General features: G+C 60.4%; 2 protein-coding genes across 2 annotated transcripts in view; one reads left to right on the top strand and one right to left on the bottom strand.

Moving 5' to 3' along the window:
- Positions 1-23,120, top strand: part of LOC128827327 (uncharacterized) — a 40,050-nt gene extending 16,930 nt beyond the window's left edge. The window contains exons 6-19 of the mRNA XM_054011186.1: positions 2,848-3,017; positions 3,943-3,995; positions 5,568-5,866; positions 6,520-7,207; positions 7,485-7,854; positions 9,984-10,059; positions 10,301-10,427; positions 12,281-12,945; positions 13,861-13,914; positions 15,146-16,260; positions 16,484-16,610; positions 18,044-18,655; positions 19,154-19,311; positions 19,633-23,120. Coding sequence (XP_053867161.1) covers positions 2,848-3,017; positions 3,943-3,995; positions 5,568-5,866; positions 6,520-7,207; positions 7,485-7,854; positions 9,984-10,059; positions 10,301-10,427; positions 12,281-12,945; positions 13,861-13,914; positions 15,146-16,260; positions 16,484-16,610; positions 18,044-18,655; positions 19,154-19,311; positions 19,633-19,641 — 4,523 coding nt within the window. The 3' untranslated portion in view covers positions 19,642-23,120. The remainder of the gene's footprint in view (positions 1-2,847; positions 3,018-3,942; positions 3,996-5,567; positions 5,867-6,519; positions 7,208-7,484; positions 7,855-9,983; positions 10,060-10,300; positions 10,428-12,280; positions 12,946-13,860; positions 13,915-15,145; positions 16,261-16,483; positions 16,611-18,043; positions 18,656-19,153; positions 19,312-19,632) is intronic.
- LOC128826968 (uncharacterized) lies at positions 1,711-10,053 on the bottom strand. The gene is made up of 7 exons (XM_054010577.1): positions 9,939-10,053; positions 8,046-8,692; positions 6,717-7,831; positions 6,367-6,493; positions 5,078-5,713; positions 4,304-4,461; positions 1,711-3,000 (listed from the first exon to the last, which is right to left on the bottom strand). The coding sequence occupies exons 2-7, from the start codon at positions 8,617-8,619 to the stop codon at positions 2,992-2,994; spliced, it is 2,619 nt and encodes an 872-aa protein (XP_053866552.1). The 5' UTR covers positions 8,620-8,692; positions 9,939-10,053; the 3' UTR covers positions 1,711-2,991.
- Positions 23,121-23,626: the final 506 nt, after the last annotated feature.

Here is a 23,626-nt window from a genome sequence, read left to right as displayed (position 1 = left end):
GTGCTCTGAGCTGTTTGGTAGCGGCAGCGTCGTCGTGGCCTGGCTCCAGCCGGATGGCGCGGCTGTAGTGCCGCCCGCCACTGGTGCTCCAGGCAGCGCAGTAAGGGGGCACAGAGCAGGGGGGTTGGATAGAGGGCAGGGGAGTTTGTGGTCGGGGGCGGGAGTGTGGATAGGAGTTGGGGTGGTTGGGGGGGGGACAGGGGGTTGAATGGGGGCAGGGGTCCCAGGGGGGCAGTCAGGAAGGAGGGTTGGATGGGGGGGCAGGGGTTCTGGGGGCAGTCAGGGGACAGGGAGAAGGGGTGGTTGGATGGGGCAAGTGTCCCAGGGGGGCTGTCAGGAATGAGAGGAGGGGTTGGGTGGGGCGGCGGGGGTCAGGGGGCAGTCAGGGGACAGGGAGTGTGTGTGTGTGGATGGGACAGGGGTCCCGGGGGGGCCCTCAGGGAAGAGGGGGGTTGGATGGGGCAGGGGTCCTGGGGGGGGAGGGCAGGAGTCCTGGGGGAGGCATATAGGAGGTGCGGGCTGGGCCACGACCCCTCCCCTAACCGGCCCGCCATACAATTTACAAAACCCTCAGGCCAAAAAGTTTGCCTGCCCCTGCTTTAGACAATGAGGCACAGAAGAAATCTGCTTTTCTTACAGACATGGAACTTCATGAGTTTAAAATGTTGCTTTTGGATTAATTACTGCAGGGACTACTTGTCAACCAACCATGTGTTAAGCAGATTACAAGACTTTGCAGGAGCTTATATCACTGATCTAGCAACATCAGCAACCCCTGGTCACTTCACAACAAACACTTGGGGGCTGAATCTTCAAAATTCAGAGATGCAGGCCTTATGGTAAAGGCATGTTAATGTAAAACAGGAACAGCAATGTTCCTTACTTTGGACATAGGGAAGAGGGCGGCCAACTCTCTCCTGCTCCCTTGGAAGTGGAAGTTACTGTTAACTGGCCTGTGCCCTAGACCAAAAAGCAGGTCCGCCTTCCATGGGCTTCGTTAACTGTTACTGATGATTTTGTGCATGGGTTGAGTGACATTGTGTTCACCATGGCGGGCTTGTGCAAGACAAAACCAAAGCCATGTAGACAAAGACTTGTCAGGAGGATTTTGCTAAGGAAAGTCTTGTCCGAACAACCTGTTCTGGCCAGTCCAGATGTTGACAAAACATTTGAACTCCATACAGCTTAAACAAAGCATCCCCTTGTATTCTTGAGCAAGAAACTGTTCAGGGGACATCAATTACTCTCTCACATAAAAGAAAGATGTTATTTGATGGGAAATTAACCAACTCAGGCCCTATCTCTTAACACAAAATTCCAGGTTCTAACTGACTAGTCTCCACTGGTGTGGTTACACAAAACCAAAGGCACCAGCTCCAAACTGCTGGGTGGAGCACAACATCCCAAGCATATGCCATGGAAGTTGTGCACATTAAAGGGAGAGAAAACATAGCAGCAGATGCCCTGTCCTGGAACAAGGGTTCTGACCCACAACCTCCAGTTCAGCCATTCAGCAGATGCTCCTGCAGCACGGTATAAAAAGGGAGGGAGGGAGCCCCTCAGCTATCTACCACTTAGGGAACATTCGGAACAGAACCCTTTGGGGCTGCGAATGGCACATCCTCTGGGCCTGAAGGGCAGCAGGTGCTGGGAGCCAGAAATTGTTTTAGGCAAAGATCCAGTTTGCTAAAATTAAGTTTTAGGCACGAGAAAGCATATTCTTTTTATTTTGTTTGTAATCCTTCTCTGTCTCTTATTCCTGCCTAGTATCACTTCAAGCTGTGTTCTTTATTTTTATTATTTATTACAAAACCATCTCAGTACTGTGCATTCAAGGGTGAGACCTCAGCTGAGTGAACAAGCAGGTGCAGGCTCTGGCTTTTTGGAGGGAGCGAACTTAGTTTCTGTGAGTGCCCAGTAAGAGGGACTGGACACTGCAGACACATCTCTGGGGACTGGGGTGCAAGGCAAGGTTTAGACTGACAGAGTCTCAAGGCATTTGCTGGTGAGGCGGACAGACTGGGATGGCAGGGAGCTGCCACATACTTGAAGCTCCAGCAAAGCTCCCTCTTGCTGAGGTGGAGGGGCTCACGATTCTGGGTTCCCTGAGGAGAGCAGCACACACCTATTCTCAGCCCTTCAGCACAAACCCGTTCTCTCCTCCCCCTGGAGTGGGGGTGGCTAGAGACGGGAAAGCGATGGGTTCCTCTGGCTGGAGAAGGATGAAGACTGCAGAGTCTGCACTGAGGGTACCGGGCATTGACAGGCCAGGAGGCAGCTGGCACCCCAGGCTCTATCTCCCAGGAAGGTGGATCCATTGGAACAAAGGTCAGGCTGGTGCATGCCATGCTAAGGGACAGAGCCAGCACTGTCCCACATGCCCTGTAGTGCTAGGAGCTGGGATTCACCTTTAACCCCTCTGCCCCATCACAGTGACAGGCCAAGAGAGTGGGGCTAAGTGGTAACAAGAACTCAGCACCCAGCACTCCCACTGAGAACACAGGCTGCTGCTGGGCCAATGGAGCTACAGCTACAGAGTCTGTTCCAGAGCAACAGCCACAGTCAGCACAGAGCAATGGGCTCTACCTGCCCATGCTCTGCACACACCGGGCCCAGAGCTCTGCGCATTGCTTTATTGAGACCAACCTGAGAAGTGAAGGGGAAAGTAGGGGGCTTTGGGGACACTGTATCAAAAAGCTAGTCGAGTAGGAAAGGCTCCCTGGAAAGTCCAGTGACGAGACGCCAGCTGCCCTGGCTCAGCACGGGCCCGGCTGGATCCAGCTCCCAACACCCCCAGGCAGCCGGCCCAGCACCCTTCAGGTCCTGTCCAAGGCCTCCCTGCTGCAGGCGCTGCCGCGAGTACGGGGCTCGATGCTAGCGGCTCTGGGATCGAATGGGAGGTCGTCACCTTCTCCCTGGTGCTGCCGATGCTGCTGCTGAACATCGTGTGGGCTCCTCGGCACAGCCAGCTGCTCGCCAGGCACTTGGGCTTCAGGACAGCTGCAGGGAGGGACAGAGTGAGAACAGGAGTTGCCAAGCCCAGCCCATCATCCCCCAGCTGGGCACACTAGGAGCCCTGCATCCACCAGTCACTGAACGTGTCTTCGGCGGGGGAAACGGCCCGCACTGCTGGAGTGTGCTGGCCACCAGTTCTTCCCTGGGAAGATGCAGTGGAGGAGGCTGTTAAGCAGGCAGCGCTGGCCTGCCCTCCAGCTGCCTGTAGCATCGCTCTGGAGTGTCTGCACCTGGATGCCAGCGCCAGCACAGAGCGGGCAGAGCAGGCACCCTGGGAGGGCTCAGAGCTCAGCTCTGAGCAGAGAGCAGCACTTGCTCCAGGGAAGGAAATACACACCCTGCACAGACAGAGCAGAGAGGAGTGGGTCTGGAAAACCCCCCAGACAGTCACTGCAACATCAGCATGTGCCCCTGGGGAGGCAGGGCCAGACCCCAGTGCCCTCAGTTCCCACCCCACAGCCAGCCGCCAAGCCAGGGGAGAGCCCTGTTAGCTGGCAGCAGCCACAGGTCTCTGATCCCCTCCAGGCCCAGCCCTGATGCAAATGGCTGAGCACCCACAGCTCAGACGATCCCACAGAGGGGCTGGGACTCAGCACCTGACGATCAAGGCCAGAGCCCATCACAGCCCTGTCCTGCAGGGAAACCTGCATCTCTACTGAGAGCAGGGCAGGGCTGGGGCAGGAGTCCTGGGGGCTCTCTCTGGCCAGGTCATGCTGGGGTCAGGCTGAGCAATAGGAATGGTCCCAATTTGCCAGGAAATCCACCCAGCCTTCCCAGCACTGATGGCAGCTGCCAGCAGCAGCGCAAGCTGCCAGGAGCAAAGGGGGGTGGATGGGGGGCAGGGTTAGCACAGACCCAGGGGAAGGAGTGTGTGGGGGCGGGGAGGACACTCTCTGGGTATGACTCTGCAGGTTTGGCTCATTCCAGGCTCTCCCAGAGCTGAGCTCTGAGCCTGTCGTCGCCCAATCCTCCCTCACAAGGTGAGCCAGGCCCAGGTGCCATGGGGATGGGCACACACAGCCACCAAGCAGAGAGGGACTCTGGAAAGGGAGGGATAGGACGAGCCAGACTCCGAGCACGGGGGGGGGGGGGGAAAGAGAGGAAGAGGAAAGAGGCAAGGAACTGACACAGCTGTGACTGGCAGGAAGCCAATGGGGGGCCACAGATGGGGAACTTCCACACCGTGGCGCCCTCTGCCAGGCTGAACTCTGGTGGGTCTGTGCAGCCCGACCCAAGGCAGCCTTGCATACTCCCACCAGGGAGGGAAGGGCACCAGCTGGACACTTACCTGTGTCTGTCGGGTCATGGCCATGCCCAGGCTCTCGGACGCACCCCAGGGGGGTTTGTTCATTGTCGGCCTCCTGTCGTTCAGGATCCGCGAGATGGTGCCCAGGGCCTCAGCCAGGCTCTGCAAGTGGGTGCCACTCAGCCCGTACAGTGTGGAAGCTGCAGGACAAACACGCTGCATGAGTCTCGCCCCGTAGCTGGGAACAGAGCCCAGCCCCATCAGCTCCTGAGATAACAGTCTGCTACTGCCGCCTCCTGACAGGAACCAGCCATTCTCCCACCCAGCCCCTGGGATAATAGCCTGCCACTGCTGCCTGCTGACGGAAACCAGCACAGCACCCTCCCCAGCCACTGGTGTAACAGCTCGCTAACACTGCCTGCTGATGGAGTTACTCCATTAATGCACGCAATGGCCCAGGGGGTGGGGTGCAGCTGAGGGGCCAGGCACCAGCTCAGGAGCTCTGCTCTTTTGTCTCTACAGACTGCCCCAGTGACTGACAGCTCAGGGACCCAAAGCCTGGCCTTTGGCATTGAGAGGTGGAATTCAATTCACCCACGGACACGGTGCCAGCATTGGCCAAATCCCCAAAGGTGCAGGCTCTTTCTTCCCCGGCCCCAGGAGCCCAGGGGTGCTCGGCCTCTTGTGAGACCAGACCCAAGGGTGCAGCAATCAGGCCAGGGCTGATGACAGAGCATTCCCTGATGACAGCATCTGATCCACGAGCCGAGCACACAGCCCCCCACAGCCATGGTTCTCCCGGTGGCCAGTGCCTACCTCGGGTGATTCTCAGCTCCTCCCGCGCAGCGTCCAGCTCAGCCCGCAGCACAGTGCAGCCCAGGCAGCGGGGCCGTGCCCCAGGGTAGGCTGCGCCGTCCTCTGGCACTCTATCTGCGCTGCCCTCTCCTTCCCATGGGGAGTCCAAGGATGTCTCCAGGACATCCCCGATCAAGGGACCATCCAGCCCCGGGGAAGCACGTCCAGAGCTCCTGCGCTGGGGACTACAGGTCCAGTCACCCTTGGAGCCGGTACACTCTGTCCGCACAAGGCCAGCAGGTGCCTGCTGCTCACATGGGGCGCAGGGCACAGGCAGCTGTGTGACCCCATTCTGAACCTCCGAGACACTGCTGCCCCCTTGAATGGTGGCTATGCCTTGTGGCACACCGTCCGTCCCCACGTGCTCTCCTGGGCCAGTACTGCACAGCTCGGTCGCCTTCCCAGCTGCTGGGCGTGGCACTGGGGCAGCGTTCTTCTCTGCTTGCCGCAGGTGCCCGGTGCTCTGCCGCGGTTCTAAGCCATTCTCCACTTGCTGTCCCTGCCTGGAGCCCACTCTGTTGCACAGGGGCTGGGGAGCAGCTGGTTTGATCGCCCCCAGGCTCGGTCTCTGCGCCAGCGGGGCGCCCGGCGTGGCAGCTGGGAGAATAAATCACCAAGAGTTACTGCTCGAGAGAGACAGGGCCCAGTCTGGGGCCAAGGGGCTGGGCATCGGGATGCTGAGTTCATCCGGCTGCGCCCAGACACTCTGGGAACTTGGGCCAGTCAGAGAGGGTCACTGGCCTCAGCTCGGTAATGGGGATGAGAGCATGACACTGGCTCACGGGAGGGTCATCTCAGGAACCCATGGCTGAGGTACCGATGACACAGCGAAGTTGCCCTGGGACATTCTCCACAGGTTAACGAGAGCGGGTGCCAGGGAGCGCACTCCCTGATACCTCCTCACGTTGGGCACATGTACAGAGACCCTCCCCCACCTCCCTGGAGATCTCCATAGCACACTCAGCCCCATTGGTGGGGTTGAGGGAGGGGATCAGTCAGAGACGCACCTCACTGCCACTAACCCTCCCTACGCTCTGGGGCCGTCAGTCTCAGTACAGCAACACCCACTGCCGGCTGTCCTGTGCTGCAGGCATGCGCAGCCAATGTGGGGGCAACTCATGGTATCTCCTGCTAGTCCCCCCGGGGCCCACACCAGCTGAACCCCCAGAAACCAGAGACCAGTCCTGCACTGGAGCCCACCCAGTGCTTCCGAGACAGCAGAATCCAGTGCTGGGGAAAGGAGCCCTCACCCAACAAGCCGCCGTTCCAGCCGTTCTCCTGCCCGCTGGCTCCCTGGGGCGCCCTCTGCCGCTCGGCCAGTAGAGCCCGCTGCACCACACCAACATCCCTGGCCCCTTCCTGGGCTGGCACCCGCACCTGAAACAACCAGTGTCTCTGCTTAGTGCCAGCTCGTGCAGGCACTGTCCCCAGCACCACACGGGCCCATACCGTGGAGCCACAGCAGTGCCAGGAGTCAAAAAACGTCCCCTGCACCATGGACCAGGCACAGGGCGAGCAGCAATTCTGGTGCCATCACCCCCTACACCACTCTGCTCCCATGGGGCGAGGCCAGGGGAAGTGCAGCATCCCATGTGCTCACCTGGTGCTGCCATCCGGGCTTCTGGGGAACCAGCTGGAAATCCTCTGCCAGGGCCACAGCCTCCTGGCCGCTCTCTGGGCCACGCTCCCGCACCCAGCTCTGCATTTCCTCTGGCAGGAGGTTCAGGAACTGCTCAAGAACCAGCAGCTCCAGCACCTGCTCCTTGGTGCGGGTCTCTGGCTGCAGCCACCGATGGGAAAGTTCCCACAGGTGGCCGTAAACCTCCCGGGGCCCCTCGGCCTCCCGGTAGAGGAAGCCCCTGAAGCGCTGGCGCTGCGTCTCCATGTCGTGGCGGCGCAGGGCAGTTCCCTTCACCTTGGCACCGTCACCGGCCTCGCTGGCATCCAGGCTGGCATGGATCTGTTGGGCTTCCCCGCCGAGGGGAGGGAGAAGTTGGGCTCCCCCCAGCCCTTTGGACCCCTGGCAGGTGTCAGTCACTCGTCTGGAGGAGGCGAGATCAGTCTCTTTCTCCCCCCCTTCTCCATCTCCCCGTGAGGCCAGGGGGCCCGGCAGCCCCTCCCGACACCGCTCGCCCCAAGGCTGCTGCCCGATCAGCGGCTGCTGCGGCACCAGCCAGCGCAAGATCTCGTCTGCCGTCCAGTACTGCACACCAGGGGGCGTTTTCCCTGCTCGCTCCGGGGCTCCTGCAGGGGCGGGGCCGGCTGCCTCGGCCTCCTGCCCCTTGGCCTGAGCTCGCACCACCTGCTCCAGCAGAGCGTGGAACTGGAGCCCAGCTCCCACCCGCACCACCGGCTCTGGCTCCTGCAGTGGGGGTGCGGACTGGGCCAGGGCCCCCACCATCTCCAGCTGCTTCTGGAAGAGCTTCTCCAGGAGCTGGGCCTGGAACTCCCGGTCCTCCCGCCGCATCTCCCGGTCATGCTGGATGAACTCGGCCAGGCTCTGCCTCTCCTCCGTCCTCCAGGCACCAGTGCGCCTCGCCCGCTTCAGCTCCAGCTGGCTGCGCCCGTGCTTCTGGCTGGGTCCCCGTGGAGTCTCCAGCGGCCCATCCTCCCGTGCCTTGCGCTTCCTGGCCCGGAGGTGCACGAGCCGGTCCAGCGCTGAGACCAGCTTCCGGGAGGCTGGTTGGGGCTCCGCCGATGCAGATGGGGAAGGGTCTGGAGAGAGCAAAAAATGCAGGGTGAGGGCCCACAGCGCACCTGGCCTGGCACGCAGCCCGTTGTACCAGTGTGGCTCACCCCCACATGTCGGCCAGGGAAACAAAATCCCCTCCATGAATAGGCCAGGATCTCCCACACGACCCCCGACCCCTAATGCAGTGCAGGAGGGACTCCTAGCACCCGCTGAACCTTCGCCAACAAGGGGGCTTACCGGGCTCGTGTGGCAGCTCATCCGTGGATGCCTCTTCCTCCTTCACCTGCACCTGCACAGCCTGCACCTCGCCTAGCGGGTCCTGCACCTCAGGGAGCATGTAGCCCGGCTCCTCACATCCCCAGCTCTCAGTGGCCTGGGTCCCCCAATGGTCAGAGGCTGAAGCTGGTGCCTCCCAGCTTTCCGGGGCAGCTGTGCCCTCCTGCCTGTCTGAGGTGCCGGGCCCCTCGCCGCTCTCCGCAAGGAGGCTGGAGCGGGTGTTGACACAGCGCTGCATGATCTGGTCCATCTCCTCGTAGAAGGGGCAGCGCATGGGCGGCCTCCCAGCCGCGTTGTTCTCTTTGGCCTTGCGATAAGCAACCTTCAGAGCTTTCATCTTCTCCCGGCATTGGTCCCCGGTGCGGTAGATGCCGAGCTTGGACAGGCGCTGGGAGATGCCATCATAGACAACTCTGTTCCTGCCATGGGAGCCCAAATCGTGCACAGCAGCTGCCTCTGCCCAGTAGGAGATGAGCACCATGACATGGTCAGCCGGCCAGCTGGCCGCCCGCTCCGGGGGCCGGTCCCGACGCATCGCAGGTGTTTAGATGGGAATTGCTCAGCGAGTGGTACCACACAGAGCTGGCTGCTGTGGAAACAGCTTGCACCTGGCAGGGATAAGAGGGTCTGTGCTAGTAACACGGACACTGGGGGAACGAAGGAAGGATTTGCTGGTAACACATACACCTTGGGAGGAAAGAGCACCAGGCAGCCACACAGGTGCTCTGCAGGGGCTGATGCACTGAGGGACAGCACTCAGAGGCCTAACAGCCCTGCTTGCAACCCACAAACCTGCCCTGATCCAGTCACAGGGAGGGAAAACCTGTGACTCAAACCCTGAGCCTGGTCTGCCCTGCCCTGCCTGCAAACATGCGCTCAGCTCCACATCAGCTGCAGCCCATGGCAATTGGCCCACTGTTTCCTGGCCAGACAGACTTGCAACCTGCATTCAGGGAACCCGACCAGCCGCACGCCCTGCTGGGCCATGCAGGACTGGAGCTGTGGGACAAGTAGACGGCAGCCCAACCCGAGGGAAGGGCGCACTTTCCCTCCCCAATGCAGCATCCTCCTAGAGAAGGAAGGGAAACACCCAGGAGTCAGCACAGGACACTCAGGCCAAGGCTAGAACAGATTAGCCAACATTTGCCAACACTGCTTGCCCCCCACATAGACACCCCCCTTTTCCCAGGTCCCTGCCCCATAACCCACCGCCTGGCCCACTACTCCATTACCCAGCTCCCTGCCCTCCAACTCAGATCCCTGCTCCTCCAACCCTTAACCCAGCTCCTTACCCTATAGGCCACCTTCTGGCCCGCTACCCCATAACCCAGCTTCCTGCCCCCCCCCAGACAAGACATGCCCCTCCGATCCACCCCAATACTCAACTCCCTGTCCTCTACTCCATAACCCAGCTCCCTGTCCTCCACTCCATAACCCAGCTTTCTGCCCCATCCCACAGCTCCCTGCCCCATAACCCACCTCCTGGCACTCTACCCCATAACCCAATTCCCTACCCCCTAGCCAAGCCAGGCCCATCCCTGCCCCCCTACCTATCCACCCCCATACCCAGTTCCCTGCATCTCACTCATAACCCAGGTCTCTGCCCCAGCTCCCTGACCCCTAGCCAAGCCATGTCCCTCCCTACCCATTCACCCCTGGACCCAGCTCCCTCCCCAACCCCATAACCCATCTCCTAGCTCACCACCCCATAACCCAGCTCCCTGCCTCCCGGCCAAGACAGGCCCCTCCCAACTCCCTGCCCTCCGACCCATAACCCAGCTCCCCGTCCCCAGCCAAAACATGCCCGTGCCCAGCTCGCTGCCCCCAGCACAGACCGGCCCCGCCCGCGGACACCTAGAGGGCTCCAGGCGGTGATGGGGAGAGTCCCCTGGTCTCCAGGCCCAGGCCTCGACCCAAGGCAGCGAGAGATACAGGCCCGGCTCTGCCTATTGGCTGCTGCTGCTGCTGCTGGGAGGTGAGGGGGCGAGTAAATAGAAGTCCAGCCCTTCCGCGGTGTGACAGCAGAGTCTGTCCAATCGCTGCCTACAGTCGCCTCTCTGACAGGCCTGTTCACCAATAGCTGATCGGATGAACCCTGGTGACGATTCAAAAGATCAACCTATCTCTGCCGGTTCCTCACTCGAGGTGTCAGCTAAAATTGACAGATGTCCGGACCGTTCGCTACGCCCTTCGACCCTGACTGGCTGCCCCATCAGCCAATCGACGCTCCCTCTCCTTCATGATTGGTCAGCCAATAGTGGGCGATATCCTGGCATCAGCGGCATTTGCTGAGAGCTTCCGGGGCAGGCGATGTACCCCCGCCCACGCGGGGTTCTGGCAGCGGTAGGTGGGTTCTGTCCAGCCCCAGCTGAACGCGCCGGGCGGGCGGCTCCGGTGTAGGGGCCTGGCCCCGTAGGGGACTCGTGCGGCTCTGCAGGGGCCGCTCGCCCCATCCCCCGCCTGAGCCATAAGCCCCCCCGCGAGTTCTACCCCCGCTCCAGAGCGGAGACGGGCCGTTTGCTCTGCGCCCCCCCCCCCCCCCCGGCCGCATCCAGCCCGCTCTGCGCGAGAGGCTGGATCCGCGGTGGGGATAGTGACCCCGGGCCAAGGCAGGGACTCCATCCTCGTCCTCCTGGGCAGGCCAGGCGCTATGGCTCCGCGGGGCTGGGCCCCGGAGCCCGTGCGTGGGCCGGTCCTGCAGAGACCGAGCGAGGATGCTCGCGTAGCCGTGCCCGGCGCCACCTGGCTGAGAAAAGCCCCGCTCCTTTGTGTCGGAGCAGAGCGGGGACCTCGGGAAAAAGCAACGGCCCTGCAGGTGTCCATAGGCTGGGGAGAGAGAGAGACCCCAGCGGGACTCGAAACACGGGCGCCTTAGGCTGTTCTGGGGGCAGGGAGCTGGGTTACAGGTGGGGGGGAGGGATCTGTCTGCTGGGGGGGCAGGGAGCTGGGTTACTGGGGGGGGAGGGATCTGTCTGCTGGGGGGCAGGGAGCTGGGTTACTGGGGGGCAGGGATCTGTCTGCTGGGGGGCAGGGAGCTGGGTTACGGGGGGGCAGGGATCTGTCTGCTGGGGGGCAGGGAGCTGGGTTACAGGTGGGGGGGAGGGATCTGTCTGCTGGGGGGGCAGGGAGCTGGGTTACTGGGGGGGGAGGGATCTGTCTGCTGGGGGGCAGGGAGCTGGGTTACGGGGGGGCAGGGATCTGTGCTGGGGGGCAGGGAGCTGGGTTACAGGTGGGGGGGAGGGATCTGTCTGCTGGGGGGGCAGGGAGCTGGGTTACTGGGGGGGGAGGGATCTGTCTGCTGGGGGGCAGGGAGCTGGGTTACGGGGGGGCAGGGATCTGTGCTGGGGGGCAGGGAGCTGGGTTACAGGTGGGGGGGAGGGATCTGTCTGCTGGGGGGGCAGGGAGCTGGGTTACTGGGGGGGGAGGGATCTGTCTGCTGGGGGGCAGGGAGCTGGGTTACGGGGGGGCAGGGATCTGTCTGCTGGGGGGCAGAGAGCTGGGTTATGGAGGGGGGAGGGATCTGTGCTGGGGGGGCAGGGAGCTGGGTTATGGGTGGGGGTGATGGATCTGTCTGCTGGGGGGCAGGGAGCTGGGTTACGGGGGGGTGATGGATCTGTCTGCTGGGGGGCAGGGAGCTGGGTTATGGAGGGGGGAGGGATCTGTCTGTGCTGGGGGGCAGGGAGCTGGGCACTGCACCAAGCTCGCCGCCCCACCAAGCTTGGCTCCTTGCCCCTCAGCACTTGGCCCTGTATGAGCTCTCCCCTAGCCCACTCAGCCTGACTGACACATTGGGGCCTGCATGGGTGCACTTTGCTGCACCCGAAGGGGCTGGCTGGGCTGTTGGTGAGCTTAGCCTGCAGGGGGGCAGTAGCTGCACTGATCATCTCTCTTGCTCTGTACAGGATGCTCATTCCTGCCACTCTGCCCTGCCCGTGTCCGCGGCACTGGCACCGATGGTAGCGTCTCTGGGGCCGATACCACTCTGCAGATCTGCTGAGAGCTTCCGGGGCAGGCGACCCCCTGTGTCTGGTGTCCCCTAGCCTTGGTCCGTGAGGACCCTGGGGCCAGCCTGTGCGGTTTGTGACACCTGCAGTAGGGGCAGCGAGCACAGGCCTGCGGCCTGGCTTTGCTGGGTTGTGGTGTGTCGTGTTGTGTGGTGGACTGGGCTGGTGCTGGGCACTGTAGCCTTTCCCCAGGGATCCTCCACCAGTCCGGCCCCCTCCTGCTGCAATGCGCCGGGACAAGCCTCAGGAGCGGGCGGCCAGCTGGCCGGCTGATCACATCAAGGTGCTAATTGCCTTGTGGGCGGAGGCGGCCACCTCACATGACCTGAGCTCGCGCGGCAGGAACAGGGTTGTCTACGATGGCATCTCCCAGCGCCTGGCTGAGCTGGGCATCTACCGCACCGGCGACCAGTGCCGGGAGAAGATGAAAGGCCTTAAGGTGACATATCGCAAGGCCAAAGAGAACAATGCAGCCGGGAGGCCGCCCATGCGTTGCCCATTCTATGAGGAGATGGACCAGATCATGCAGCGCTGCGACAGCACCCGCTCTAGCCTCCTGGCAGAGAGTGGTGAGGGGCCCAGCGGCGCGGACAGGCAGGAGGGTACAGCTGCCTCGGAGAGCTGGGGGGCACCATCCTTTGAGCCATGGGATTCCCAGGCCACTGCTGCCTTTGAGCACTGGGAGTCCCAGGCCTCGGCCTCTGACCATTGGGGATCCCAGGCTGCTGCCTCAGAGAGCCAGGGGGCTGAGGAGCTGGGCTACGTGCTCCCCGAGGCTCAGGCCCTGCTGGGCGAGGTGCAGGCCGTGCAGGTGAAGGAGGAGGAGGCGTCTGCAGACGAACTGCCACCTGAGCCTGGTAAGCCCCTGTTGTTGGCGAGGGGTTGCTGGGAGGTGCTGCACCAGGGGTCCGGCCCTGGCCCCTAGAATCCCAGCCATGCCAGAATCTTGCCATCCTGCAAGCAGCAGTTCTGTGTCAGAGACTCATGGCTGGGAGCATGGCCCAGGGTAGGGACATAGTTGAGGCTGCTCCACCAGGGGGGTGATGGCTGCCATGCTGGCCACATGTCCTTGATCTAGCTGGGTCCCACGCCTGCAGGCAGGCTCCATGGGGCCACAAACTGCCTATGTTGTGGGCTGCTGCAGCTGAGCTCTGCTCCCCTGGAGGTGCTTAGCCCAGGGGACTCTGTACAGGACGTGGGGTAACCTCGCTGCCATCGCCTGGCCTGGTTCCCTTGGGGGCTGTCCACAGGGGCCCTCCCCCAGAGCACTGGGGGGCCCACAGACTCTTCCGGGATGGACCCAGTCCCCTGTTGCTGGGAGAAGGAGCCCCAGGCCATCTGAAGAGGAACCCTGGGGAAACTGTTACGTTAATTTGGATGGAGCTGCAGGTGGGTCACAGGTGGCTGAGCTGGGTGGGTGGATCAGCCACCACAGCTGTTCACCACACCTCTGGTGAGGGACATCACCTGGCTGGTCTCAGCAGGCCCCTTTCCTTCCCCGTTCTTCATAGGCTGGCAGAGCTGGCTTGGCCATCTCAGTCTGTCAGGCTTCCACTGTGCAGCATGATTGGAGTCAAAGCGGAGTGGGGGGGATGACCAGTGGGGGATGGGAAGGGACACACATGCAAGGGGGAGACGGAGCAGGGTCTTGTGTATTGGCAGTGCTGGCCAGGAATTCCCAGGAGCATGCTGGGGTCTGGATGTCTCCGAGGACCCCTGAGGTTTGTTAGAGGGCTTTCCCTTCACCCTCTCCTCTGGTTCTTGTCATGCAGACAGAAAGCAGAAGACCAGAAGTACGAAGTGCAGGCAATTCAATGTTTGTTGGGGTTAGTTCCAAATAAGCACATCCATAGCTCTACACACCAGCAGAGTCTGTTCACCAGGTCATCTTCCCAGCTCTGATGCTGCAGAGCCTTGCCTGTGTCCTTGTTCCCCATTTCCCACCTCTTCCTTCTTAGCAGGCCCAAATATACCTGCAATGCACGCCCACAATCCCACCTCTTACAACTTAGGGTCATGTTACATTTTGGGTCTGAGGTCTTCATCTCACCCCTTTTGTACCCCATGGGAGGGGAAAGGAGTGAGGTTGTGCTCTGGTCAGAGATGGGCATTTCTTTGGTCTTTTCGTGTTTTATTGCTCCCCAGCCCCTTTGCCCCTCCCAATTGGTTGCTTGACTTTGCCTGAACCCCTATCTCAAGGCAATCTTAAAGTGTGCTCTGGAGTAACACTTTAACTGCTCTTATCTATTCCCATTGTACTAAAAATCCAGCTGACTAGGCAGAAGCAACATCACAGTGTCTTTGTCCCTTGTTTACACATTTTAGTATAAGAGTATAAAAAAGTCAAACCCAAAGTTCTATCCTAGGCTAACAAACAGACCTATATACTAACAAGACTCACCAGTGGAGGGCAGAGGCTCTGGGCTGAAGCCTTTCCCCAGAAGTCCCTGGGATCCATGATTTTGCTCCCACTAAGTCTCTGTGAGGAGGCCTTGAATGGGGCATGAGTGGAACAGAGCTGCTTGTCACCCTGGCACTAATTAGCCCTGGCACACCAATGCCACTCCATTACTCTCCAGTCCTAGTCTCCTCTTGTGTGCAAGCCATGGAGCTTGGGCACTGCAGGGCCCTTTGTGTTAGCACTGATCCAGCCTGGCTGTGCTTATCCTGTCCTGGCCATCATCACTCAGCGTGCCAGTGCCTGGCACACTTTGGAAGCTAGCCCTGGGTTGTGTGCATGGCTCTGCCATCCTGGTGGCCCATCTGAACTGTGCCTCGTGTCTGGGGCCTTCCTCTGCCTCTCCACAGGGGGAAAGCCATCCTGGGTTTCCCTCTCCTTGTACTGGGCACCATCAGCTTCATCTGAGAGTAGCACTGTGCCCCTCGTTCCATGCACCAACCCCATTGGTGCCTCAGCCTGACTGGGAGCAGGCGCCCAGCTCCCCTGCTGCCTGGGGCTGTACAGTAAAGGGAGCTGGAGGGTATACCAATACAACAGGGTGTGTGACAGGCCACGTGCGCTGTGGGCCCTCACCCTGCATTTTTTGCTCTCTCCAGACCCTTCCCCATCTGCATCGGCGGAGCCCCAACCAGCCTCCCGGAAGCTGGTCTCAGCGCTGGACCGGCTCGTGCACCTCCGGGCCAGGAAGCGCAAGGCACGGGAGGATGGGCCGCTGGAGACTCCATGGGGACCCAGCCAGAAGCACGGGCGCAGCCAGCTGGAGCTGAAGCGGGCGAGGCGCACTGGTGCCTGGAGGGCGGAGGAGAGGCAGAGCCTGGCCGAGTTCATCCAGCATGACCGGGAGATGCGGCGGGAGGACCGGGAGTTCCAGGCCCAGCTCCTGGAGAAGCTCTTCCAGAAGCAGCTGGAGATGGTGGAGGCCCTGGCCCAGCCCGCACCCCCACTGCAGGAGCCAGAACCGGTGGTGCGGGAGGGAGCTGGGCTCCAGTTTCCCACTTTGCTGGAGCAAGTGCTGCAAACGCAGGCCAAGGGGCAGGAGGCCGAGGCAGCCGGCCCCGCCCCTGCAGGAGCCCCGGAGCGAGCAGGGAAAGCGCCCCCTGGTGTGCAGTACTGGACGGCAGACGAGATCTTGCGCTGGCTGGTGCCGCAGCAGCCGCTGATCGGGCAGCAGCCTTGGGGCGAGCGGTGTCGGGAGGGGCTGCCGGGCCCCCTGGCCTCACGGGGAGATGGAGAAGGGGGGGAGAATGAGTCTGATCTCACTGCCTCCAGACGAGTGACTGACACCTGCCAGGGGCCCAAAGGGCTGGGGGGAGCCCGACTTCTCCCTCCGCTCTGTGGGAAAACCCAACAGATCCATGCCAGCCTGGATGCCAGCGAGGCCGGTGACGGTGCCAAAGTGAAGGGAACTGTCCTGCGCCGCCACGACATGGAGACGCAGCGCCAGCGCTTCAGGGGCTTCCGCTACCAGGAGGCCGAGGGGCCCCGGGAGGTTTACGGCCACCTGTGGGAACTTTCCCATCGGTGGCTGCAGCCAGAGACCCGCACCAAGGAGCAGGTGCTGGAGCTGCTGGTTCTTGAGCAGTTCCTGAACCTCCTGCCTGAGGAAATGCAGAGCTGGGTGCGGGAGCGTGGCCCAGAGAGTGGCCAGGAGGCCGTGGCCCTGGCAGAGGATTTCCAGCTTGTTCCCCAGAAGCCCGGATGGCAGCACCAGGTGAGCACATGGGATGCTGCACTTCCCCTGGCCTCGCCCCATGGGAGCAGAGTGGTGTGGGGGTTGATGGCACCAGAATTGCTGCTTGCCCTGTGCCTGGTCCATGGTGCAGGGGATGTTTTGTGGCTTCTGGCACTGCTGTGGCTCCATGGCATGGGCCCGTGTGGTGCTGGGGACAGTGCCTGGACCTGTGGGCACTAAGCAGAGACACTTATTGTTTCAGGCGCGGGTGCCAGCCCAGGAAGGGGCCAGGGATGTCGGTGCAGCGCAGCGGGCCCTGTTGGCTGAGCGGCAGAGGGCGCCCCAGGGGGCCAGTGGCCAGGAGAACAGCTGGAACGGCGGCTTGTTGGGTGAGGGCTCCTTTCCCGAGCATTGGATCCGGCTGTCTCTGAAGCGCTGGATGGGCTCCAGCGCAGGGCTGGTTTCTGGGGCTCAGCTGGTGTGGGCCCCGGGGAGACTAGCAGGAGATACCTTGAGTCGCCTGCATACTGTCTGGGTGTACCCGCAGCACCCAACCCGCTCTTCTGCCCCAGGGACAGCCAGCAGTAGTTGTCACTGTATTGAGGCTGAAGGCCCTGGAGCATAGGCAGAATGGGGAGACGTCTCCCTGCTCAGTTCTGGAGCTTGGAGCCACAGTGCCTCTGGCAACCAGCAGCAGCTATCGCAAGGAAAGTCCTGCTCACTCCTGCATCCGGAGTGTGTACTGGCCGGTCACACGTGGGCTGGAGTGTGCTCTGGGGGACGGAGCACGCACAGGCTGGTCGCTCTGAGGGCGGAGCACACCTAGGTTGGTTGCTCGAGGGGCTGGAGCATGCTCAGTTGCGCTGAGGGACGGAGCACGCACAGGCTGGTTGCTTGAGGGGCTGGAGCACGCTCAGTGGCACTGAGGGACGGAGCACGCTCAGTGGCGCTGAGGGACGGAGCACGCGTAGGCTGGTTGCTTGAGGGGCTGGAGCATGTTCAGTCGCTCTGGGGGACGGAGCACGCACAGGCTGGTTGCATGAAAGGCTGGAGCATGCTTGGGGTAACTGGAATGTTTGGCGATTTTTAGCAGCTAAGTTCTAACAGATCTCTACTGAGCATGTGCAAACTTGACACTTTCCAAAGGCTCATACGTGGCCAGGTGTGAGCAGGGTTTAATAGAAAAAGCCAAAGGCACCTCCCTGAGGCCAGCACCCCCCACCCAGTCTCTGGCCTTTGCTCCTGAGCATGGGGTGCCAGAGGTCCTATGCGAGTATTATGGCTGGTTCGGAAACTGGGCGAAGCAGGTTGTTTTCTCACTCTCGTTTCTGGAAAGGGTTGAACGATTCCTGCTGGATTCAGCTGGAGGCAGGCAGATGGCAAGGAAAAGCCCAGCCTGGAAACCTGCAGTTTGGCAAAGATACATGCAGCTGAAAACAGGATTCTATAATGAGAAGTGTTGGGCAACTAGCTATAGAGGGAGCTGCCAGCCCCGCCTGTAACGAAACCCTGATGTCTTAAGTTCTCCCTGGCGCTGAGGGAGAAGAGTGCCATAGACCTGCTTGCCGGGGTTTGGCCTCTCCAGGTGGTTCCTGTGTGGTGTGAAGGTCCCAAGGGCTCCTGCATTGACCCTCCTGTGAGGCAGGGCCATGCTTTTGTCCCTGTTACAGAGCTGAGGCAAGTGACCCTCTGTGACTGGCCCAAGGTCCCAGGGAGTCTGGGCACAGCTGGGATGAACTCAGCTCCACGATGCCCAGCCCCTTGGCCCCAGACTGGGCCCTGTCTCTTTCGAGCAGTAACTCTTGGTGATTTATTCTCCCAGCTGCCACGCCGGGCGCCCCGCTGGTGCGGAGACCAAGCCTGGGCGCGATCGAGCCAGCTGCTCCCCAGCCCCTGTGCAACAGAGTGGGCTCCAGGCAGGTACAGCAAGTGGAGAATGGCTTAGAACCGCGGCAGAGCACCGGGCACCTGCGGCAAGCAGAGAAGAACGCTGCCCCAGTGCCACGCCCAGCAGCTGGGAAGGCGACCGAGCTGTGCAGTGCTGGCCTAGGAGGGCATATGGGGACAGACAGAGTGCCACAGGGCAGAGCCACCATTCAAGAGGGCAGCAGTGTCTCAGATGCTCAGAATGGGGCTCCGTGTGAGCAGCAGACACCTGCTAGCCTTGTGCGGATGGAACACACCGGCTCCAAGGGTGGCAGAACCTGCAGCGCCCTGCCCAGGAATGCCAGCTGTGTATCCCCGGGGCTGGACGGCCCCTTGCTCGGGGCCCTCCTGGAGACGTCCTTGGACTCCCCATGGGACAGAGAGGGCAGTGCAGACAGAATGCCAGAGGGTGGCATGGCCTGCACGGGGGCACCGTCCCGCTGCCTGAGCTGCACAGTACTGCGGGCTGATCTGGACGCCACGCGGGAGGAGCTGAGAATCACCCAAGGTAGGTGCTAGCTCCCAGGGAGCCCGTGGGTCAAGGCTGCTATCAGGGGCTGCTCTGTCACCAGCCAGGGCCTGACAGCAGCAAACAGATCCCAGAGGGGCTCAGCAGCTGCAGGCCCATTGGGCCAGGGCAGGGGAGAGGCAGCATGTCTGGCAATCAGGCCCAGGTTGGCACTGTTGCCAAGGATGGGAGTGAGCTCAGTGCCAAAGGCCCAGCCCTGGGTCCGTGAGCTCAGGGATTTACTCCATGGGGGCACCACTGGGGCAGCCCATAGAGAGACAGAATCACAGCCCCAAGTTGGCACATGCACTAATGGAGTAACTCCATCAGGAGGCAGTGATAATGGGTGGTTATCCTAGTATTTGGGCGGGGCATGGTGAGCGCTCTGCTGGTTCTCATCAGCAGGCAGCAGTAGTGGGCTGTTATGCCAGGGGCTGATGGGACTGGGCTCTGTTCCCAGCCCCTGGGCAAGATCCATGCAGCATGTTTGTCCTGCAGCTTCCACCCTGTATGGACTGAGCGGCACCCACTTGCAGGGCCTGGCTGAGGCCCTGGGCACCATCTCGCGCATTCTGAACGACAGGAGGCCGACGATGACCAAACCCCCCTGGGGTGCAACTGAGAGCCCTGGCATGGCTTTACCCCAACAGACACACGTAAGTGCCTGGCCAGACTAACAGCTGCCCTGGTGCCCTGCCTGGCGGGAGCACGCTTGGGTACAAGGCTGCCAGGGGCCAGCTTGGCAGAAGGCACCGCAGTGAACAGATAGCTGTACTGGCTCTGACCTCAGTGCCTCAGCCCTCCCTCTGGGCTGCAGCACAGGCCAGTCTCCCCCCAGAGACACGCTCAGTGATGGGTGGATGCAGGGCTCTGAGCATGATGACCAGGGACACGCTCATTACCTGATCCCAGTGCCCAGCGGGGGGCTGATGGGCTGGGCTGGGAAACTTCTGTTCTCACTCTGTCCCTCCCTGCAGCTGTCCTGAAGCCCAAGTGCCTGGCGAGCAGCTGGCCGTGGCCCACCGCCGAGGAGCCCACACAAATGTTAAGCATCGGCAGCACCAGGGAGAAGGTGACGACCTCCCACTCGATCCCAGAGCCGCTAGCATCGAGCCCCGTACTCGCGGCAGCGCCTGCAGCAGGGAGGCCTTGGACAGGACCTGAGGGGTGCTGGGCCGGCTGCCTGGGGGTGTGGGGAGCTGGATCCAGCCGGGCCTGTGCTGAGCCAGGGCAGCTGGCGTCTCGTCACTGGATTTTCCAGGGAGCCTTTCCTACTCGACTAGCTTTTTGATACAGTGTCCCCAAAGCCCCCTACTTTCCCCTTCACTTCTCAGGTTGGTCTCAATAAAGCAATGCGCAGAGCTCCAGGCCTGGGGATATGGCACCTGCAAATGGGAGGAAGCGTCTGTGTCAGGGACTCCCAAGCACACCATGGCTCATCCTGATCTCCTTGGGTACAGCAGGGCATGGTCTCAGCACCCAGCCTGCCTTTCTGGGCACCCCCTTGGTGAGGGAAGCCCCCAGCCAGAGTGCCCCACTGGCTGCTGCTGCGGGAGGGAGCCTGTCAGGGGAGTGTCCAGTTAGTTCAACCAGGAGAATGTTCAGGGGTGACTTGAGCCCTGTCTATATGTACCTACGTGGGGAACAACTCTACAGCAGTGGGCTGTGCAGAGGGCCAAGAAACGTCCAACACCATCCTGGGGCTGGAAGTTGAAGCTGGACTAATTCAGCCTGGAAATAAGGTCTCCGTTTTTAACATGACAGCAAGGGACCAGTTTCCTGAGGGCATGGTGGCTCCTCCATTACTATTGATTGTAAATCAAGATGGGCTGTTCTAAACGCTCTGCTCTAGGGCTAATGTTGGGGCCATTCTGTGACCTGAGCTATGTAGGAGGTCACAATGATCCCTTCTGGCCTTGGCATTAATGCCCCAATGGTCGAGGGGCTGGGATTAAAGCAGATGACTGGGAGAAGGGGTCAGGGCCCTCTGCTGCTTCCCCATCTCTCCCCGACAGTTAACCATGCTCTGTGCAAATCCATCCCACACCAGCCACTTCGCTGGTGCTTGCTCAGACTATGCAAGTCGTAGCAAGCCTGTCAAGTTAAGCATGGCCCACCAACATGTGTCGTTGTCTCTGTCGTGTTTTTCAAAGCAGAGAAGCAGGAGGCTCTGGTAGGGGGGAGGCTGGGAAATCCCTCCGGCAGCAAGCCGGGCGTTTTGGATGTTGCATTAGCGGGGAGGCTGGCAAATCCCTCCAGTGGCAGGGCAGATATTTTGGATACCTTGTTGGGTGGGAGGCTGGAAAATGCCTCCAGCAGCACAGCAGTGGTTTCTAGACAATCCATTACCTGGGAGGCTGGGAAATCCCTCCCCGGGCATAGCAGGCATTTGGGACGTTGTATTAGCAGGGGAGATGGGAAATCCCCCCAGTGGCACAGCAGGCATTTCAGAGGCCGTGTTCCAGCAGCACAGTGAGTGTTTTGGATGTCACGTTAGTGGGGAGGCTGGGAAATCCCTCCAGTGGCATGGTGGGTGTTCTGGATGTCACTTCAGGTGAGAGGCTGGGAAATGCTGGGTGTATCGGATGCTGCACTAGCAGGGAGGCTGGCACAGCAACCATTTAGAACATTGCACCCTGTGACTGGTCTGTGGTGGCAGGGGAGAATGCACCACATTTATTTCAGGGATGCCATTGGCTCCGTGTGCCAGAGGAGTATCACCCATGTGTGGGACAGTAGGGGGAAGGGACCCCTGGGGCTCTGCCAGAGGAACATCAGAGAGTTCCTTTGGTTCCAGCTCTCTCCAGCCCAGGTCACTTCCCCCTTGCGGCTGCAGTGGGGAGTTCACCGACCCACGTGGGTCAGAGCAGGGAGGACACACCCACCTGGCTCCCCACCTGGCTCTCGGCCCCGCTGGTTGCACAGTGGGAGATCTCTTAGCCAGTGCTGGGGTTAACGCCAGATGTCGGCTGCCTCAGAGCCAGCAGCTCTCCAGCCGGCACCTTCCTTCCTGGGGCCTTTGCCTGGATTAGGGACTGCTGGAGGGAGCGTGCTGGCCCAGGACTCTGCCTCCTACTTGCCTGGCACTGGGTCCTTGGCTCTAGGTGCGTGGGGCAGAGTTTAGGACCAGTCATTACTATGCCAGCCTGGCCCAGTGAAGGCTTGCAGAGAGATGCTCATGTGGGCCTGTAGCACCCCTCTGGCCCACCTGGGCTTCACAGCCAGAGAATGCCCAGGCTGGATTGGCCACAGGGTTCAGATGAAGGGAGACATCCTAGCGCTCTGCTAACTGGTGGCTGCTAACCCCTTCCCCCCCCCCCCCCCCCCCGGACTCGAGGAGCTGGAGACGTGGCTGGTGAGGGAGAGTTTCTCTAATCCAGCGGCAGGGTAACGTCTGACCCTGACCCCGGGTGGAGTGGAACTGGGCAGGGCAGGGGAGCCCAGCCAAGTGGGGTGGTAGGCCTTGGTGTAGTGCAGGAGGGCCTAGCCAGGCATGGTGGGGCTGGTTCAGATAAGTGAAGGGCAGGAACTATTTTTCCACCCTCAGATAATACTTGGCTCCCCCCAACCCCCCACCGCTGCTCTGCTCCCAGAACATCTGGGGGCAACTGCAGCACGTGGAGACAGGCATGGAGCCGCGGAACTGCTCAGTGTGGGTGCACCCTGGAGGAATTCCCCAGGGCTCCAAACAGGCATATGAAGTCTGCACAGCTTCACTGCCTGGGACACTCCACCTAGCACAGACAGGTCCCTCCCTGACCCCCTGTAGTCCCCAGAAGGAGCCAAAGTACCCCTGTGGCCCCTGGGGGGACGACGACGTGGCTCTGCGTACTGCACCTCTGTGCAAACACTGCCCCACAGCTCCCATTGGCTACAGCTCCCCATTCCCAGCCAATGGCAGCTGCGGGGGCAGTGCTTGCAGGCAGGAGCAGTGCATGGAGGGATACCCCTGCCCCACACTGGCCGGGGCAGGCAGGGAGCCTGTCTTAGCGGCAGCCCTGCTGGGCCGCTGGAGATCGCAATTGACTGGGAGATCCTCTAGGATTGACCAGTCGATCACGATCAACTGATTGGTGACCACTGCTTTAGAGGTTCAGGCTTCTCCCATGAACAAATGAGCCAAGGAAGCAGCTTAGCAAAATAAACAAACCTACTCTACTATTTACATTAGGAGGATAATTGATGCTGAATACTGCAGCTGACAGAATGTGATATAAACAAGTATCGCACAGATAAAATATTTCACTGCAATGTTTTCCACAGAAATTGAAATTAGAGGGTGTGTTCAAAAATACAGGGGGAGGGAGGAGGACTGATGAGGGGTAAGACTGTTAGGGCAAAGGTGGGCTGTATGGCACCATACTGAAAAATGTTTTACGACCATTTTATTAGATTTAACTCATGTTTTTAAATCACACAAATTAAAGTTGGCTGTCCAAGCCTACTATGAAGCACTATTTCTACATCCTTCTTGCTTTCTTGTTGTAATTTTGCACAACTCTGTTAATGAACTTCTTGAATGCAGTGCATTCATTTTTGGTGGCTTCTCGTGTGTCAGGTACTTCCAGTCCTTCATGATATGATCAGGCAGAAGGAGACATCTTTCAGAACACAAAATTCTATTCAATGAGTAAAAAGAATGCTCAACTGCAGCTGTGACTGGGAGTAGAAAGAGATGAATTCCTACTTCTTTCATCCCAGGAAACATAACATAAAAATTGGGTCGAACCATTAGTGATGATGATGATTGATGATGAAGTTGAAATCAAATCTACATTCGTTCATGGGATGATATTCCAGTCTGTGTTCAAATTCTCTATTCTGTACTGGTCACATGGCAGCCCCATTGCTCACTCCAGTCATCTATTGGTGTTTTATAAGACAGGCATCTGTAAAAGCTACGTAGTGGCTGATGGAATCCAAAGGTAGTAGTTGTAGAGATGTAAGAATCAAGTCAGTGTACTTTACTTT

This window comes from Malaclemys terrapin, chromosome 21, assembly GCF_027887155.1.
Source record: "Malaclemys terrapin pileata isolate rMalTer1 chromosome 21, rMalTer1.hap1, whole genome shotgun sequence".
Classification (NCBI taxonomy): Eukaryota; Metazoa; Chordata; order Testudines; family Emydidae; genus Malaclemys; species Malaclemys terrapin.
This window is presented reverse-complemented; position numbering and strand designations above follow the sequence as displayed.

Excerpts from the sequence above, each read along its gene's own strand:
- LOC128826968 (XM_054010577.1), bottom strand. The coding sequence starts at position 8,619 with ATGCGTCGGGACCGGCCCCCGGAGCGGGCGGCCAGCTGGCCGGCTGAC. Across the intron at positions 7,832-8,045 it reads TGAGCTGCCACACGAGCCCG|ACCCTTCCCCATCTGCATCG; the intron begins GTAAGCCCCCTT and ends TGCTCTCTCCAG. Across the intron at positions 5,714-6,366 it reads CTGGAACGGCGGCTTGTTGG|CTGCCACGCCGGGCGCCCCG; the intron begins GTGAGGGCTCCT and ends TTATTCTCCCAG.